Source organism: Sminthopsis crassicaudata, chromosome 4 (genome assembly GCF_048593235.1).
Source record: "Sminthopsis crassicaudata isolate SCR6 chromosome 4, ASM4859323v1, whole genome shotgun sequence".
NCBI classification, from domain to species: domain Eukaryota; kingdom Metazoa; phylum Chordata; class Mammalia; order Dasyuromorphia; family Dasyuridae; genus Sminthopsis; species Sminthopsis crassicaudata.
This window is the reverse complement of record NC_133620.1, coordinates 53,340,040-53,357,579: the sequence shown is the minus strand read 5'-3', so window position 1 is coordinate 53,357,579 and position 17,540 is coordinate 53,340,040. Positions and strand designations below refer to the sequence as shown.

Below are 17,540 nucleotides of genomic sequence, written 5' to 3'. Positions count from 1 at the left end.
ATACAATGCTCCATCTTCCAACTCTGTACCTTTTGCTCTGGCTGTTCCCTTTCCTTCCTCACTTTCCTGGGTTTCCTGGCTTTCTTCATGCCTCAATTAAAACCTCACTTTTTGAGGAGAGTCTCTTTCTTGATCTCCATTAATTTTAATTTCTTCTCTCTATTGATTGCTTACAAGTTATCATCCTACAAATTGTTTGGATGTCATTGCTTCATGTTGTCTCCTTAACATAAGCTTCTTGAAAGCAGAGTTTATTTTTGATATTCTTTGAATCCCCAGTACTTAGCATAGTGACTAACACATTGTAAGAATTTAAATGTTTGTTGACTTGACTTATTGATTTTTGATTTTCTCCATTTTCCATTCATTTCATACGCTAACTCAAGTAAACATGGAAGCATGGAGAGGGGAAGGAAGGGAACTATGAAATGGCAATCATTGAATTTATTTATTTTGTTAATATTATTTCATCTACAAGGACAGCATTGAAAAGGCAGGAAAGAGAGAAAGAGCAATAAGGGGAGCAGGATTCTTGGGAAGGCACATCTGGCATTAGTCTATGGCATTTAAACAAAATGATGGTTCATGGAATCAAAACTTTTTGCATTTTTGTATCTAAAAACACGGTTCCTATTGGGCCTTTCATTCTCAATTTCTTCATCTATTTCTTCATCTTCAGCCTTTCGATGGATGTTTTCATAGAGTACTGCACATACACCAGTGAGCCAGGCTGCAACTGTGCCCCCAGAGAAGATGCAGAAACCAATCAGAAGCAGGAAGGCATAGTCCTGGCGGTCCAAGTGGGTGAGGCACTTGTATCTGAGTGGATTTCCCACCATGGTCAAGGGCCACCCTATCATCTCTGCAGGTTCTTTGCAAGTGGCATTTAATTTATCTGTGGAAGAAACACAATGATTAAATTTACTAAGACATACTGTTAATAGGGACCTCAAGTAATTGTCTAGTCATAGACAACCTGTGGGCTATGGACCCCGAATTGCTTTTAAGTAAGTTTCCTTATGTATAATTTAGGATTAATAAAACTTACTCCTTTTTCCTTGAATGATTGTTATGAGGAAATGGTTTGTCAGGTATAAAATATTATATAATGTGAGTTATTACTATTTACATGTTATTCCTTCTCTTTTCCATTTCCATTGCCCTTATTCTATGATATTCTTTTCCTCTTCTTTTCCCCTCTACCCATGCTTTACCCTAGCAGGGATACCAAGTGGTTCTCATGGAAAATGCTTAACTCAGTCAGTGTCCTTATATAAAAACATCAACAATATTAATACAGTTCCTTTATATGTCACTTCAGGATTTTATAGTGCTTCAAATATTGTCTTATTTAATTTTCATAATAGCCTTAGGAAGTGGGTGCTATTATTATTATTATTATTAATATTATTATTATTATTATTATAGTTACTTTGCAGATGTGAAAATTGAAGCAAATGAAGTTAAGATACTTATTCATGATGATGCAACTAGTAAATGTCTGAGGCCAAATTTAAACTAGATCATTTTGACTTCAGGTTCAGCAATCTACCCACTGAGCTACCTACCTGTCTTGCATAGACTAGAGATCTTCTAGTTCAAAGGTTCTTAACTTTTTTTTTTGGAACTTTGGTAGTTTGATAAAGTATATGCATCCCTTCTCAAGATAATGTTTTTAAATTCTTAAAATATGAGGATTGCAAAGGAAACATTACATTGACATATACTTATCAAAAGATTATCAAAATAAATTCATGGATCTCATGCTAAGACCCCATATTTTAGTCTAGCCCCTACTTGGCAGATGAGTAAATTAAGACTTAGAGTTAAAATAATTTCCCCCCCAGTGATTTCCCTCTAGTTGGAAGTAGAGCTAGTTCTAGAATCCAGGATGTTTATGCAGATTCAGATTGCAGATTCCCAGCCCCTTTCCTAGTGTGTAAGTATACTTATGGTAAATTGCATCCCTTCCTTCATCCCCATCCGTGATATGAAGTTGGAATGTTGTCGTTTTGTTTTTGTAGGCAATTGAGGTTAAGTGACTTGCCCAGGGTCACACAGCTAACAAGTGTTAAGTGTCTGGCTGTGTTTGAATTGGTCCTCCTGACTCCAGGACTGGTGCTCTATCCACTACAGCATCTAGCTGTTCCTTGAAGTTATAATTAACATTGAGAATAGTTTTAAAGGGGAAAAGAAATTAGAGAAATGCAAGATAGCCTTAGAATGAGATTAAATATTGAAAGACCCTGAGAAATTATCCAATCCAATGCCATCATTTTACCAATGAGAAAAGTGAGATCTTTGGAGAATGAATTACTTGTCCAAGATTATATAGATCCTAAAATGATAAATCCAAAATTCCAGTCTTGGTTCTTTGTCTTGATTACAAGCATGCTTCTCATTATATCATGCTACTTCTTTAGGGAGGTACCATTTTCCCCAATCTATAATGAAAGAGAGGAAGGCTGAATCTATACATGTAATAACTATTCTCCCACTTCAAAATTTTTACTTGATGTTAATAATGCTCTAACTGAATCCCTTTCCTCCTGCTAACACTCAGCCCTTTTCAAGCTCCAATCCTGAATTAATCTTCACTCATTTTCTTTGCCTTTGCTTGTTACTACTGAATGCTTCTGGAAGATCGCACAATTGTGCTGACGGGGACCACTGCAAATCTGTATTCTCATCTATAAAATGAGGGATTGAAATGAATAGACTCTTACCAACTCCCAATCTACATTTTTATGTCTCCCTTGCCCACTGGCTCTTTTTAGTCTGTTTTCAAATATGTTGTTGAATTGGGCCATTTACAGCTGCACGTTACTTTTTCTTACTCTCCCGTGGTTGACTATCACATTCCCCACAGTGTCTGTTTTAAATCTCTTTTCTCTTCAAACCACCCACACCACATCTTTTCTCTCCTCAGTAGAGTTCCTCATTTCATACTTTACTGAAAAAAGTCACTCTTTTTGAGTTCCCTTTATTAATTCTATACCATTTATCCTCTAAGTCCCCAATCCTCCTTGCCTCAATTTCCCATTCTTTTCTTTGCCTTAGATTTGGAGAAAAAAGATTGTATTTCTTGCTAAGGCTACTGTCTTTGCTTGTGCCTTTGGACCAATTCCCTCCCATGTCATTTCAGCACTCAATAGATAGGCTGCTGGATTTGGAAGAAGTGGGATCTTAGCTCTGTCAATCACTACCTACATGATCTAGAAGGATTCATTTAGCAGTTCTGTAACCTTAGTTTTCTCATCCATAAAATGAGAGATTGGAATGAAATGGTCAACTCTCAATCTATGTTTTTATGTTTCCCTTACCTACTGGCTCTTTAATCTGTTTTCAAATATGCCTAGTTTGTTAAATTGAATTAAATGGAGGCAATTATTTCTGTTGTTACTTCCAACTGCCTTCGTGTCTGACCCAAGCCCCTGAGAGCCTATCAAATAAGTTTAGGAACCTGAGTGGCTGATTGCCCTACTACATTTGTACTCCCTTAGTACTCGCCCCCCCCCTTATCTTATGATTTATAATCTTAGGAAGATATTTCTTCTGTTTAAATATGAAACTTCTTTTGCTGAGTTTTTTTTAATTTTACCATTCTGTTCTCAGGGGAGATAGAGAAGGAAAAGTCTTCATTCTCTCAATGAGAAATGGGAATGTTGATGCACATCTTTTTCTTTCTCCAAATAACGTGTGAAAATAACCTAATGACTTTATCACATGTGATAGTCCTGTTGCATTAACTAAAATAGAATCTGAAAAAATTCTTTCTGTTCTGAAAAGTTCTCTAAGAATCAAAGACCAGGAAAAGACCCTTATTTGGATTGAATTCTTTATTTTACAGATGAGGAAATAGGTCCATGGAGGAGAGATGAAAAAATGTGCAACATAACACAATTAATGATTAGCAGGTGGAGAACTGTCATGTGACTTTCTGACTAGAGTATTTCTAGTATGTTGGCTTTCTCTTTGATAAAACAAGCAACTAGAACTATGTCAAATCATAAATGCTGAGTTTCATGGATGGTCAAGCTCCAAGAATTGGGTCAAATACCAACTGATAGATTCATTTTTTTTTCCTGAAGCTGGCATTAAGTGACTTGCCCAGGGTCACACAGCTAGGAAGTTTAAGTGTCTGAGATCAGATTTGAACTCGGATCCTCCTGAATTCAAGGCTGGTGCTCTATTCACTGTGCCACCTACCTGCCCCCAGCTGATAGATTCGTGATGAATCTTGGTATACTGACAGGTCCCTCAGAAAACAAGGACAGTTAGTTGTTCTAGAAATAGACTTAAACACTTTAATGTATTAAAGTTTTAAATTTATTTAATTATTTGATTTAAATAATAAATTTAATTTCATTTAATTTTAATATTTATTTAATTATAATCTCTCAGATATATGGTTCTCATCACTCTTTCTTGGTATCATATGCAAGGAAGATTTTCTATTGTATATGCCCACATGTGAGATGTTTATATTTATATATGCTGATGGTTTAGTAATCATTTAGGGTAAATTGGTAAGCAGATACCTGTATGTGTGGGAGAGCCACATACATAAAAAGAGACAGAGAGAGACAGAGAGACAGAGACAGTGAGACAGAGAGACAGAGACAGTGAGACAGAAAGACAGAGATAGAGAGACTGACAGAGACATAGATATAGAGACAGACAGAGACATAGGCAGAAACTCAGAGAGACACAGAGAGAGAGAGAAAGAGGGAGGGAGAGAGAGACACACACACAGACATAGGGAGAGAGAGATGCAGACACACACACACACACACACAGAGTTAATGGTTATAGATGTAGGTGGAAAAATAAGGGGATGATGAAATCCAAGAAAATGCTTCATGTGCTATGCTGCAGAGAAAGATGAGAATTGAGAAAAGACAATTAGATTTGGCACTTAGAGATCCCTGGTACCTGTAGAAAGCAGTGTCATTTAAGTGGTGAGGTCAAAAGCCAGATTGCAGAGGGTTTAGGTGCTAGTGAGAGGAAAAGTAAAGATACATAATGTTAATGTATTTCTCAGTGATTTTAACAGAGAAGAGGAAGAGTAGTGTAGCACAATAATTACATGGATAAAATCAAATGATGGTTTCTGATGCCATCACTGTTAAAGATGTTTTCAGAAGTCACCAATGATTCTCTAGTTAATTGATTGAATCCCTTTCCCCCCTCAGTCCTTATTTTTTTAGATCTCTTCACTACTTTAGATACTCTATTAAGACACTTTTTGGTACTATTTCTTCCCTCCACCATGTCTTCCTAGTCTTCCTCCTATTATTGCTTTCAATTCTGTTTCCTGACATATTTCCCATAGTTCTGGCTTCCATATTTTTCTTCACAATTTCATGGTCATGACTATTACTTTTCTGAGGATGATTCACAAACTTGTATCTCTAACTTTCAAGTTTTGTTTAATCAATTGTAAAGTCCCCTTGATTCCTATTCTGACACAACTCTTTAATATCTATTCAATTTTTTGAATTCCCATGACCACCTTCTAATTAGTTTAGGTTCTTAAAGTGAGGACCACCAAACTGCCTGATGATCTGGATCCAAATTTAACCTCTGACACTACATGTGCTTGGCAAATATTTAATTTCTTTGACTTGGTTTCCTTATCTATACAAAGGAGATAATATCAGTATATATTTACCTTACAGGATTGTTGTGAAAAAACTAGAGAATGTTCATGAAGTGTTTTGTTTGCAAACCTTTAGAAATCTTAGCTACTATTATTCTTTTAAGTGTTGGGATAGCTTCCCCCCCCTTTTTTTTTTTTTTGAGGAAACCTGTGATTTAAGGGAAAAGGAAACTCCCAATAAAGGTCAGCACCTGCATTTCAATTTATAGCCTGAGAGACCTGGCCAAATCAATGAGAAGTTAATTGACTTGTTAAGGGTAATACTGTTAGCATATTTCAAAGGTGAGACTTGAACCCAGTTCTTCCTGATTTCAAAAGCCAGATCTCTATCTACTGTCCCATGAAACTTCTTTTCTGGCCACTGGGACTCCATTTTTTCTCTCTCAATCCATCTGACAACCTTAGTTGTCATTGTCAGATTAATCTTCTTAATGCTCAGTTTTAATTACATCATCCTATTGTACAAAGTCCTCCAGTACTCTCCCCCATTGCTTCCTGAATAAAGTCCAAACTGAGACTGATATTCAAAGTCTCTGGTGGTTTGTCCCCAAATCCTTTTGCACCCTTGCTTAACGTACTTGACATCTCAGCCAAATTGGAATCAGTAGATTTTTCTGAATACTTCCTGCTCCTTTCCTCCCTCTGTCCCTCTCTACTTCCTTCTCTCCCTCCCTGCAGTTCAGTTCCAATGCTACCCTCACGATGAAGTTTTCCCTGTCACCTTCCACCTTATATGATTACTCTCTCCTCTGAAGTCTCACATAGAACTGGCAAATCTTTCACATTCTACCTTAATTTGTTCTGTTTGTATCAGAGTGATTTCTTTACCTATATTATCATCCATCCTAGACTGTAAATCCTTTAAGATGGGATATTCTTTTTAGGACAGGATAAAGTTACTCTCTTTATATATCTTTCAATAGGCCAACATAATGTTTTGCACATTTTAGGGATGAGAAGGGAATGGAGACTTGGGATGTCCTTGTTATATGAACTTAATATAAGAAAACTCCCTCTATCTATGAAGACTGATACATTTCCTATCATTTATAGTCTCTGAGAGTTGTGCATTGAGGTATAGAAACACATTCATTTTTATATCATCTCTCAGATACATAGTTTCCCATCATTCCTGCTTTAAGTCATTGGCAAGTAAACTTATCTATTGAATATGTCTGGATGTGATATCCCTGCACTTATATATAGTGATGTTTTTAGCCAAGAGATTAGTGTCACTTGCCAAGGTCATACAGCCAGTGTGTATCAGGGGTTACTCTTGGATTCTGATCTTGACTATGAATTTGGATCTTGTTGAACGTCACCAAATTGCCTCATTATATATGGAAGGGTTTTGCATAGAGGAGAAGGGGAAGAGGTTTAGATACTTGCTGGACTGAGTTGAATTTTATTAACACGCATTAACACACCTTAAGAGATATACCAAGTCATGATCATCACAGCAATAATAACTAAGATTTACACAATACTTTGTTTTGCAAATAATTTTACATAGGCAAGATGTCATGGAAGTCTTGATACAGTTTTAAGCTTTGATAGCTTAAAACTTGCATAATCTCTTTTTTCACACAATATCCCTAGCACTTTACATGTATTCAGGGTGTCCCAGATGTCTTGATGCCATTTTAAGTTATTAATTTTGGGCTATTAAAGCCTAAAAATTGCACCAATTCTTCTGGAATATCCTGCATTATCTCATTGTTTATACAAGATTTAACCCAGTTGAAAATGACTTACACCTAATTTCATTAGCATTGACTAGAAATGCTGATAATAAATAGCATAGCTATCACAGGATTTCAAGTTGGAAAGAACTTTAATAGTCATCTCATTTTATAGATCAGCAAACTAAAATTTAAATGGTTTGAATGACCTGTCTAAGATCAGTCAGTCACTTAATCATCAGAGTTATGGGTTAAATCTAGGTTTCCTGATGCCCCAACCAAATCAATGCCCATGACCAATACAATGCTGTAGAAAAGAGAAGTCAACAATAATGATAACAATAATAAAAAAGGGTAGTGTGGTGTAATTGATAGCTGGCCTTGGAGTTAGGAAGCCATAGGTTTTAGTCCAGTTCTGGACAAGTTGCTTAACCCTTTAGTTTTCCAGATAATTCTCTACTACTTGTAACTTGGTCACCTGCATTGGGAAACTGGGAATTAGGCTCTGGATTGCCTTATTTTTATAAAATAGCAGATATAAAAAAATAAATCCCTTACTTATCCCTTATGCATATTCCACAATAATTTTGGGATTCAAGTGGTATGTTTTTTTATTCCTATTTTACAGATGAGGAAACTGAGTCTCAGAGATATTGATAATTTCCAGGTCATATAGCTAGTAAATAGCATAGGTGTGATTTGAACCAACCATTTGATCCTGAATCAAGGTCCAGTACTATTTCTCCAAGGGAAATTGCTAATAGTATTACCTCAGTTTGGTGTTCTTGGGGATAAGATATGCTTTTCTATGCCAAATCCTAACACTCCATCTTCCAGTGTTGAAGTACATATATACCAGAGTCATGTTATGACCATCAATTGTTTTAATCTTAAATATAATATCAGAAACAAGGTTCCTTCTTCTATCTGCTTGCTAAGAACACTTTCTAAGATCCTGTGTTAACAGGATGAGTCTGACAGGCTTACACATTAGATCTTCTTCCTATTGATCTAAGAGGCAATGATGTAATAGAACAAACCAATATAGTAGAATGGAAAGACCAATGAATTCAGTTAGAAAACATGGGTTCTAATCTCATGCTGTTTAACTTTGGGCAAATAACATTCTCTTTGGGCTTCAGTTTCTCCATTTATAAAATGAGGAGTCTGCATAAAATAATAATAGTAGAGAGCATTTATATATTATTTTAAGGTTTTCAAAGTACTTTAACAAAATATTTTATCCTTACAACAATAATGTGAAGTAATACTGTTATTTTCCCCATTTAATAATTGAGGAAAGAGAGGCAAATTTACTACTCAGGGTCATACAGCACATTTTGGGGATGAGATCTGAATTTAGTTCTTCTTGACTCCAGATCCAACAATCTATTCACTCTGCCACCCTATTGATTCTCTAATATGATCGATCACTAAGGCACCTTCTAGCTTGGGGTCTTTGTCAGCTGAACATTATTGCTGAAGAACTAAATTTGAGTAGAGGTTCTAAAACTATTAAATGAAATGAGTAGGGTCAAGTGTTATTTGAACACTCAAACACAGTTTCTTCAACTGTAAAATTGGGATAGTAATGACAAATTATATATTTCATAGAGTATATTATTATCATGAGAAATGTGTTATAAGAATATAAATTGCTATCATAAAGTAATAGAGTAGCTATAAAGACAGGTTTTTCCAAAATGGATTGAAGGTAGCAGTAGTAATCAAAAATTTTTTTTTTCTTGAACTAAAAATAGAATGCTCTACTTCCTATCCTGGAAAATTCACCTCTACCCTCCCTTGTGACCCCATAGTTGAAGTAATAATGCTAGTGTGTGTGAAGAATGGAGAATGGTGAAAAGCTTGGAGATTTTAGGAAATCCGTGAAAGTTCAATAAGATAAGAAGAGGAGAAATGTGGAAAGGCAGGAACAGCTTAGGGGAATTCATTATCATTTGAGTGACCAAGGTATCTCCATGTTCCCTAAATATATCATTCCACTGCCCCCAACCTCACTTTACTTGATTACACTGAAAAGAGTTCTGCTCATTAGAGACCTGTTGAACAAATTCTTTTAAAAGTAGATATTTCTGAGATGGCCAAAGGCAGTTTGTCATTAATATCACTTTAATTTCTTTATTAGTTTAATCATATTGCTCTCTTGAAGACAGTGACACTGTGTGAAAGGAAGTGAGTGTAGGGAGCTAAGTATGGAAATTTGGAGCATGATGCATTTTGGGGGGGAGGAGAGGCCTTGGTAGAATGCTGTAATGGGACCCCAAGATGACATGAAAGTGATGTGGACTCAGGAAAAGAATATAAAAAGGAAGATAATAAAGGAAGAAAAATCATAGGTCATTTTCTTTTAAATTTTGCTTTGGGCAAGCTCTATAAGCAGGAAGGGATTTGGTGATTCTTTATGTTTCACCCCCTACTTCAGCTCTTCTAATGAATTCTTTGTTTTTAGCATCCCAAAGCAGTCAGTACAGTTAGTTCTATAGTTCAACAATGCTATGAACTTAATAGCCATGTCTGGTCCTAGCTACCTAATTTTATGTAAATTCAACATTGTTCAAAGTTGAGAGGCATTGTGGGATAGTAGAATAGTATTGAATTAAGAGTCAGAAGATCTAGATATTTTTAGGATTTAAGACTGTAATTTATTGACTAGTGAGTGATCTCAGCCATGTCATTAGATGGCATAGAGGACTGAACATAGGGCCAGGAGTCAGAATGACAGCTTCAAATTGAGCCTTAGATACTTATAAATAAGTTGTTCAGTCTGACTCAATTTCCTCAAGTTGAAAAGAATGGGAATAATAATAATAATGTCTACCTCCCAGGGCAAATGTATGATGCAGTGGATAGAGGGCTAGTCCTGGAGTCAGGAATACTTATCTTTTTAGTTCAAACTAATTATTACTTATTAGTGTATGCCTCTGGGCAAGTTACTTAACTTGCCTCAGTTTTCTCATCTATAAAATGACCCAGAGAAAAAATAAAAAAATACTCTAGTATCTTTTCCAAGAAAACCCTAAATGGCATCATGAAAAATTAGAGATGACTGAAAATGATTGAACAATAGCTTCTCATGATTGTTTCAAGGATAAAATGTGATGATAGTTGTAAAGCACTCAGCACAGTGCACATGGCAGGTTCTTACTTACTTTTTCTTGCCCTTTCTTCTCAACTTTAGTTTCCCCATTGTAAAATGGAGGGGGAAAAATCTCCATTTGTTGAGATAATTCAATAAGATAATAGAAGTGAAAAAAACTATATGATTTTAAGTATTATTTTTATTGCTAACAATCTCATTTTCATTAGAAGAGAGTGAGCTAAACAAAAAGAACTTTTTAAAAAATTAATAGAGATTCACTTGCCTAATCTGGAAAACCAGATCCTAATGCTTTTTTTTCCACTAGACTTTCTTTTTAAAAATTAGTTAATTAACTAATTAATTAATTTTTACAAAAAATTTATGCATAGGTAATTTTCCAGCATTGAAAATTGCAAAACCTTTTGTTCAACTTTTCCCTTCCTTCCCCCCCACCCCTTCCCTCAGATGGCAGGTTGACAAATACATGTTAAATATGTTAAAGTATAAGTTAAATACAATATATGTATACATGTCCAAACAGTTATTTTGCTGTATAAAAAGAATTGGACTTTGAAATAGTGTACAATTAGCCTGTGAAGGAAATAAAAAATGTAGACAGACAAAAATATAGGGATTGAGAATTCTATGTATTCACTAGACTTTCTACCAGCTGCTTTTATATAAGAAAGCAGAAACTTGACATTATTCATGCAGAAATATATTCTATTTCTACTCTGGACAAGACATTGAAGGGGATGCATAGGTTATGAAATATGTTCCCTGACCTTGAAAGATTTACAATGCAATATGGAGGATAAAATATACAAATATGCAAATACTTGGAGTAGTTGTGGTTTCACCATTGGAAGGAGTTGTCTGTGTGGAGGGACCCACTCATCAATGAACATTGGAATCCATCTAAGAGAAGCTTCTGGTATCAAAAGGTAAAGTCCAGGATCATATATTTAATAAGTATGAAAAAAAAGGATCATAGTCTAGGTTTTCCTAACTTTAAACCCATTATGCTATTCATTTCCTCTATGGAAATAAGTATAAGAAAAAAGAGAGAATAAACTCTCTCTTTCCCAAGGAAGTCCATTCCACTGTAGGTTAGTTCTAATTCAGTGATTCTCAAACTTTTTATCTTAGAATCCCATTACACTCAAATATTATTGAGGAACTCAGAACTTTTATTTATGTGGGTTGTATATAGGTTTTTTAAATCAACAGGGCAGTGTATAGTGCAAACAGCTCCAATGTAATTGCCAGATTGTGAGAAGAGATTTAGAAAGTGGTAAATAGAAGGGAATTAGATAGGTTAACTTCCTGGGAGAGAGGATTTGCTTGTATTTTTACAGACAGAGACGGAAACAGATGGATGGCAATGAGCACCTGAAGAGAGACAGAAAAGGAGAAAAACCTCAAAACAAAGGAGAAGATATAAGAAACATCTGACCCTGAAAGAACATGGCTGATGATAAAGACTATTGCAGGACTTGAAAACCAGCAGGGATCATTGGATTCCTTGAGATGAAGAATTGTTGATGAGACTATTGTAGATCTTCAAAATTTGCAGGAATTATTGGATTCCTGGCACATGAACTAATAGACAATAGATTCCTTTTGGACTATTTCTAGGACTTATGTGTATATATAATTCCTCATGTGTTATGTTATTATGTGCTTATGTAATTTATGTAATTATGTATAATATCTCCCATATTGATGGATTTATGTATACTTGTTTCAAGTGAGCCCCTTCAGAAACCCACTAATCTGATTTGATTTCCCTTTGGTGTTTTTTATCTCCCTTCCTCAGATGTTAGGGAGGGTGTGACCACCTTCCTTTTTATGATGTTTTCACTTCTTTTTTGAGCAGTCAGGGAAAGAGTGATCACCTTCTTTTTTGGGGGTTCTCACCTCCTTGAGAAGACAGGGTGGTCATGACCACCCTATGTTCTAAATCAAAAGAAAGGGGGAGATGTTAGGATTCTTACAAGGTGTTAAGTCACTGGAATGGATGAGACAATAATTATCTAATTTAGCATGGTTCAGTATGATTGATCTGACCTTACAAGGAGATGTTATAGGCCAGAACTTGAAACAAGGTACTGAGTGGAATTGAGGAGACAATGGTTAAATATAATGTAGCATTGATTTAATCCTACAACAAATAATGGTTTCCTAGTGATGAAATGATTGGTGTGCAGCATATAAACAAGAAGCTCTCAGGGCCAGAGGGGGCTTTGGGAGATTCACAACTAGGATTGACTTCAGGGAGATTCACAAGCCCACAGAAACCCACAATCCCACTCTGGGAGGCGAAGTCAAGATTCATTCCAACTTCCACATTTGTACTGGCTGGAAACATTTGGACAAGAACTCTTGGGAACCAAAGAGAGAGGAAGGCCTCCAGAAAACTAGGGGAGCCCCAAATGAAGGAGATAAGATTTTGGAAGAGACAATAAAGGATCTGGACTTAACTCTTGGCTGCATTTGGGATTATTGAACTGAACTGAAACTAAGGCTGCCTCTAGAAGCTCCCCAAAAAACCTGCTCCCAGAGAACATTATAATTTAGAGAAGAGAACATTACAGTTTTGACCTTGAAAACTCTCTGAAAGAATCTTGAGAGATCCCCAGGAGTGCTGAGACTACTCTTTAAAAATTGCTGCTCTAATAACTAGGAAGTTTCTCCTTACATCCAGCATATACTTCTTTGCAATTTCTACCAATCATTCCTATTTCTGCTCTTGAGGGTCGAGGAAAACAAGCTCTTTTTGATGTCTATCTCAATAAAAGATAATAATAAAGTAATAATTAATAAAAGAAGTTAGATTCTCATACCCACTTCTTTATACAATTTATTGTGATATGTTTTGTATGAAGAACACTTAGAAAAGTCCAGTCTCACATAGATAAGTAATTGGGGAGGTGAGGAGTATTTTAACAAGCAAATACCATTTTAGTGTTATTATCAAAATGGTTTTGACTTTGCAGATTCTCTGAAAGGATCTTGAGAGATTCCCCAGGAATACTGAGACTACCCTTTAAGAATTGCTGCTCTAACAACCAGGAAGTTTCTCCTTACATCCAGCATTTACTTCTTTGCAATTTTTACCAATCATTCCTATTTCTGCCCTTGAGGGTCAAAGAAAACAAGTCTAATTAATCCTTCTTCCAGAAGAAAGCCTTTCAGTACTTGAAATTAGCTATCACATTTCTCCCAAGTCTTCTCTTGGCTAAACATCCTTAGTTCCTTCAAATGACTGTCATAATGCAAGGACTTGAGGTCCTTCAGGTCTCATGACTCTCACTCTAGTGATCTTTCCATTACACTTGGAAAATTCAGAATTCCTTAACTCTGGCTAGTAAATAGAGCATTAGAGCCTGCATTAAGAGACCTAGGGGATGGAAATAACCCACAGTTACTTTATAATGCATGCAGATAACCAGAAAATAGGGAGCTTATTTGGTAAAAAGTCCCAGCAAGGAGCCTCAGACTCCCATGAATGGACCTAATTCTAGATGGAACACTAAGTTTTATGTTGTAAATAGTTTTCTCAAGTTTTATAAACTCTGCCTTGCTACATATATCTGGGAAAACTTTCCAAGTTATCTCTCTTTCTCTGCTTCCTTTCTCTTTTTCATTCCTTAGTTTCCAAGGATCTAGAGATGGAAAAATGGCATAAACTGAAAAGGTTTTCAGAATGTACACAGATATAGAATCATATAAACAGACATACTTCTTTATACATATATATGTATGTATATATATGAAAAAGTATATATATACATACATATAATAATAATATATATATATATTTATATGTAAGCAGACTTATATTTCCTATATTTTTAGGTGTCCCTGTTGTCCACCTGACTTTTCTGAATATATATTTTCCTCTCATTTAATCTCTATTATTGTTCCATAGGTCAGTTTCTTAGCTTGACTTTTATGACTCTTTGTTATTGTTCAGTCATTTTCAATTGAGACCCCAATTGGGGGTTTTCTTGGCAAAGACATTCTAATGGTTTGCCATTTTTTTTTCTCCATCTCATTTTATAAATGAAGAACTTAGGTAAAAAGGGTTAAGTGACTTGCCCAGGATAACATAATTGAGTGGCTGAAACTGGATTTGAACTCAAAAAGTTCTACTGATTCCAAGTTCATAAATCTATTCATTTTGCTGCCTTTTAAAACTGTATAATCTGCCTTTTATAACTTATCCCACCTAAACTTTTATTATATTCCTCTTTCTCCAACCTTCTGCTCTATTCCCTTTGTTCTTTACTCTCAGAGCTTGGAATACTTTCCCATTTTTGTCTCGAAGCCTTAATCTTCTGTAAAACCCTTGGTCTAATCTAATGTCATCTTCTCTGTGAAATCTACTGTGACCACCTCAACTAAGAGTATACTAGTAAAATGTTTAACAACTGTATCGCTGAAAAACAAACTTAATATGAATTATTGATATTTTCTATATTAACTTTTAAAATCCGGACAATAAATAACATATTAAATTAAGCCCTGATTTATAGCATTAAGGATTTTTAAGATATAAATACCATGAAAATTTATCAATCGATTCCTGGAAGAATTCTTATTTAGTACCTATTATTTGAAAGTTAACAAATATTACCTTGATTTGTAACTTTTAAAATATGTCTGACATTTTCCTTATTCTTCACTAGAATGCTTTCTGAGGACAAGAACCATATTTCAATTCTCTTTGAATCCCTATGGTCTATTTAATGGATACCACCACAATAATGATGATAATAATATTAAATATTTATATAGGCTTTAAGTTTTGCAAAATGCTTTACACATATTTTCTCATTTGATCCTCACAGCAAGCCTGAGGTAGATAATATTATTGTTATTCTCCTTTTATAGATAGGAAACTGAGGCACAGGGGTTAAGTGACTTGCCCAGATTAACAAGTATCTGAGGCTGGATTTGAATTCAGGTCTTCCTGCCTCCAGGTCTAACATTATTTCCACTATGCCACCTAAGCTGCCTCTAGGAATGTTTTTGAAAATAACAACTCTCTAAGGTTGGTAAGATGCTTATCAAACAATATGCCTTTTGATCCTCACAATAACCATATGAGATAGGTGCTATTATTACTTTCATTTTACTCTTTTTTTTCCTGAGGCAATTGGGGTTAAATAACTTGTCCAGGATCACACAGCTAGGAAGTGTTATGTGTCTGAGAGACCATATTTGAACTCGGGTCCTCCTGACTTCAAAGCTGGTGCTCTATCCACTGCACCACCTAGCCACCTCATTATTTTCATTTTATAGACAGGTAAACTGAGTCTCAGAGAAATAATAAGATGCTCAAGCTAACACAACTAACAAACATATAAGGCAGGATTCACACTTTGGTCTTCTTAATTCTAAGTCCAGTACAGGATGAAAACCTGGTGTTATGACTAACCCTGGATCCATGATGGTCTTTCTCCCTTTTTTTGTTCACCTTTCCTGGTCACTGGCTGTCTCTTTGTTGGGCCCAAGGCTCTTATTTGTCCCAGTTAAAGCTCCTAGATGCAATTACACACTCCATTAAAGTTTAACCTGAAAGCCTGCAAACGCTTCCTGGGGAAACATAAAACGCTCCCTTTTCTATTTTAAACATGGCCCATTGCTTTCTCACAAGGAGAAAAGCTGACTGCCGCAGTGCAATGTTAACAAGGGAGTGGATGCTGCAATTACCCCAAACACCCTCTTAGCGTAAGCAAGGGTGCAACTTCTCTAAATACTGGGAACCTTTTGTCTTCTCAGGGATATTCTGCTTCCTCACAGAAAATATTAGAACTCAGTAATTGCAAAGAGGATCTTTTTTCTTCAACCACTAAAAGATGTTTCCTCAATGGTTCATAGGAATCTGATTCCAATTTGGAAGTAGTGATCCAATGGATCTAGTGATCAAGCAGTAGATAGCTTGTTGGGTTTGGAGTCAGGAAGCCTAGTTTAAATCTAATCTCAGACACACTAGCTGTAGGATGGTAGATAAGTCACTTAACCACTATCTGCCTTAGTTTCCTCAACTGCAAAATAAGGATAATAATAGAACCTACCTTTCAGGTTTGTTGAAAAGAAAAAAATAAGGTAATATTTGTAAAGCGATTAGCATAGTGCCTGATACATAGTGGATGCTTAATAAATGCTTATTCCCTTCTCTTTCCCTATGAACAGAGCCCAAACAGTATACTTACAAAGTCTGGATTCAAATCCTGGTTTTTTGGTTTGTTAACTGTGTGAACTTGGGCAAAGCACCTAAATTTATCTGGGAGTTTTTTTTTTTTTTTTTTTTTTTTTTTTTTTTTGTGAAAGAATGAAGAAGGTGATCTTGGAGGTCTTTCACAACTCTAAAAGTCTATGAGTTTACAAACAGGCTGCAGACTATATTTGACCAATAGTCCCTGAAGGAGCTGGTGCCCTGTACATACCCTGGCAAGTCCACCTGGCTCTTAATCTTTGATTTTCTCTTCACACAGTGGGGAGTATTACTCAGCTGACCAACTGCTGTGGAGCTGAGCAATGTCTCATCTGTTTTGTTAATTTTGTACGTATGAGTGGGTAACAATAGCTAGGTTTGCAGAAGATTTTACAAATATTTACAAACATTTTATTCTTCCAATGATCTTAGACCAATAGGTACTCTTAGTATAACCATTTTATAGATAAGGAAATTAAGACTGGAAGAAGTTGAATGACTTTTCTGAAGTCATCCAGGCAAGGAAGTATTTGAATCTGGATTTAGATTCACTTCTTCTTGATTCAAGGTCCCAGTATATTACTTATTTTGCCACTTAGCTGTCTTGATTACCATGCCCATATAACTATGTTACTATAGGAGCATCAAAATATCATATACAAAGCTTAGTATTTCAATCACTTGAGGTCATAGGGTCATAGATACAGAGATAGAAGGAGACTTGATGACTCTCTAGCTCAACCTTCCCATTTCATTCCATGGCTAGGAAGTCTTTAATAACTTTCCTATGGTTATTCAGGTAGTTAGTTGCAGTGGCAGGTTTTGAACTTCATACTTCTGATATCAAACCCAAGATTCTAATTGCCAGGA

The 17,540-nt window shown here is 35.6% G+C and overlaps 1 protein-coding gene across 1 annotated transcript in view; it reads right to left on the bottom strand.

The window, feature by feature from the left end:
• Positions 1-431: 431 nt before the first annotated feature.
• The window catches only part of LRRC52 (leucine rich repeat containing 52), a 43,265-nt gene continuing 26,156 nt past the window's right edge, over positions 432-17,540 (bottom strand). Inside the window, exon 2 of the mRNA XM_074264624.1 lies at positions 432-895. Coding sequence (XP_074120725.1) covers positions 567-895 — 329 coding nt within the window. The 3' untranslated portion in view covers positions 432-566. The remainder of the gene's footprint in view (positions 896-17,540) is intronic.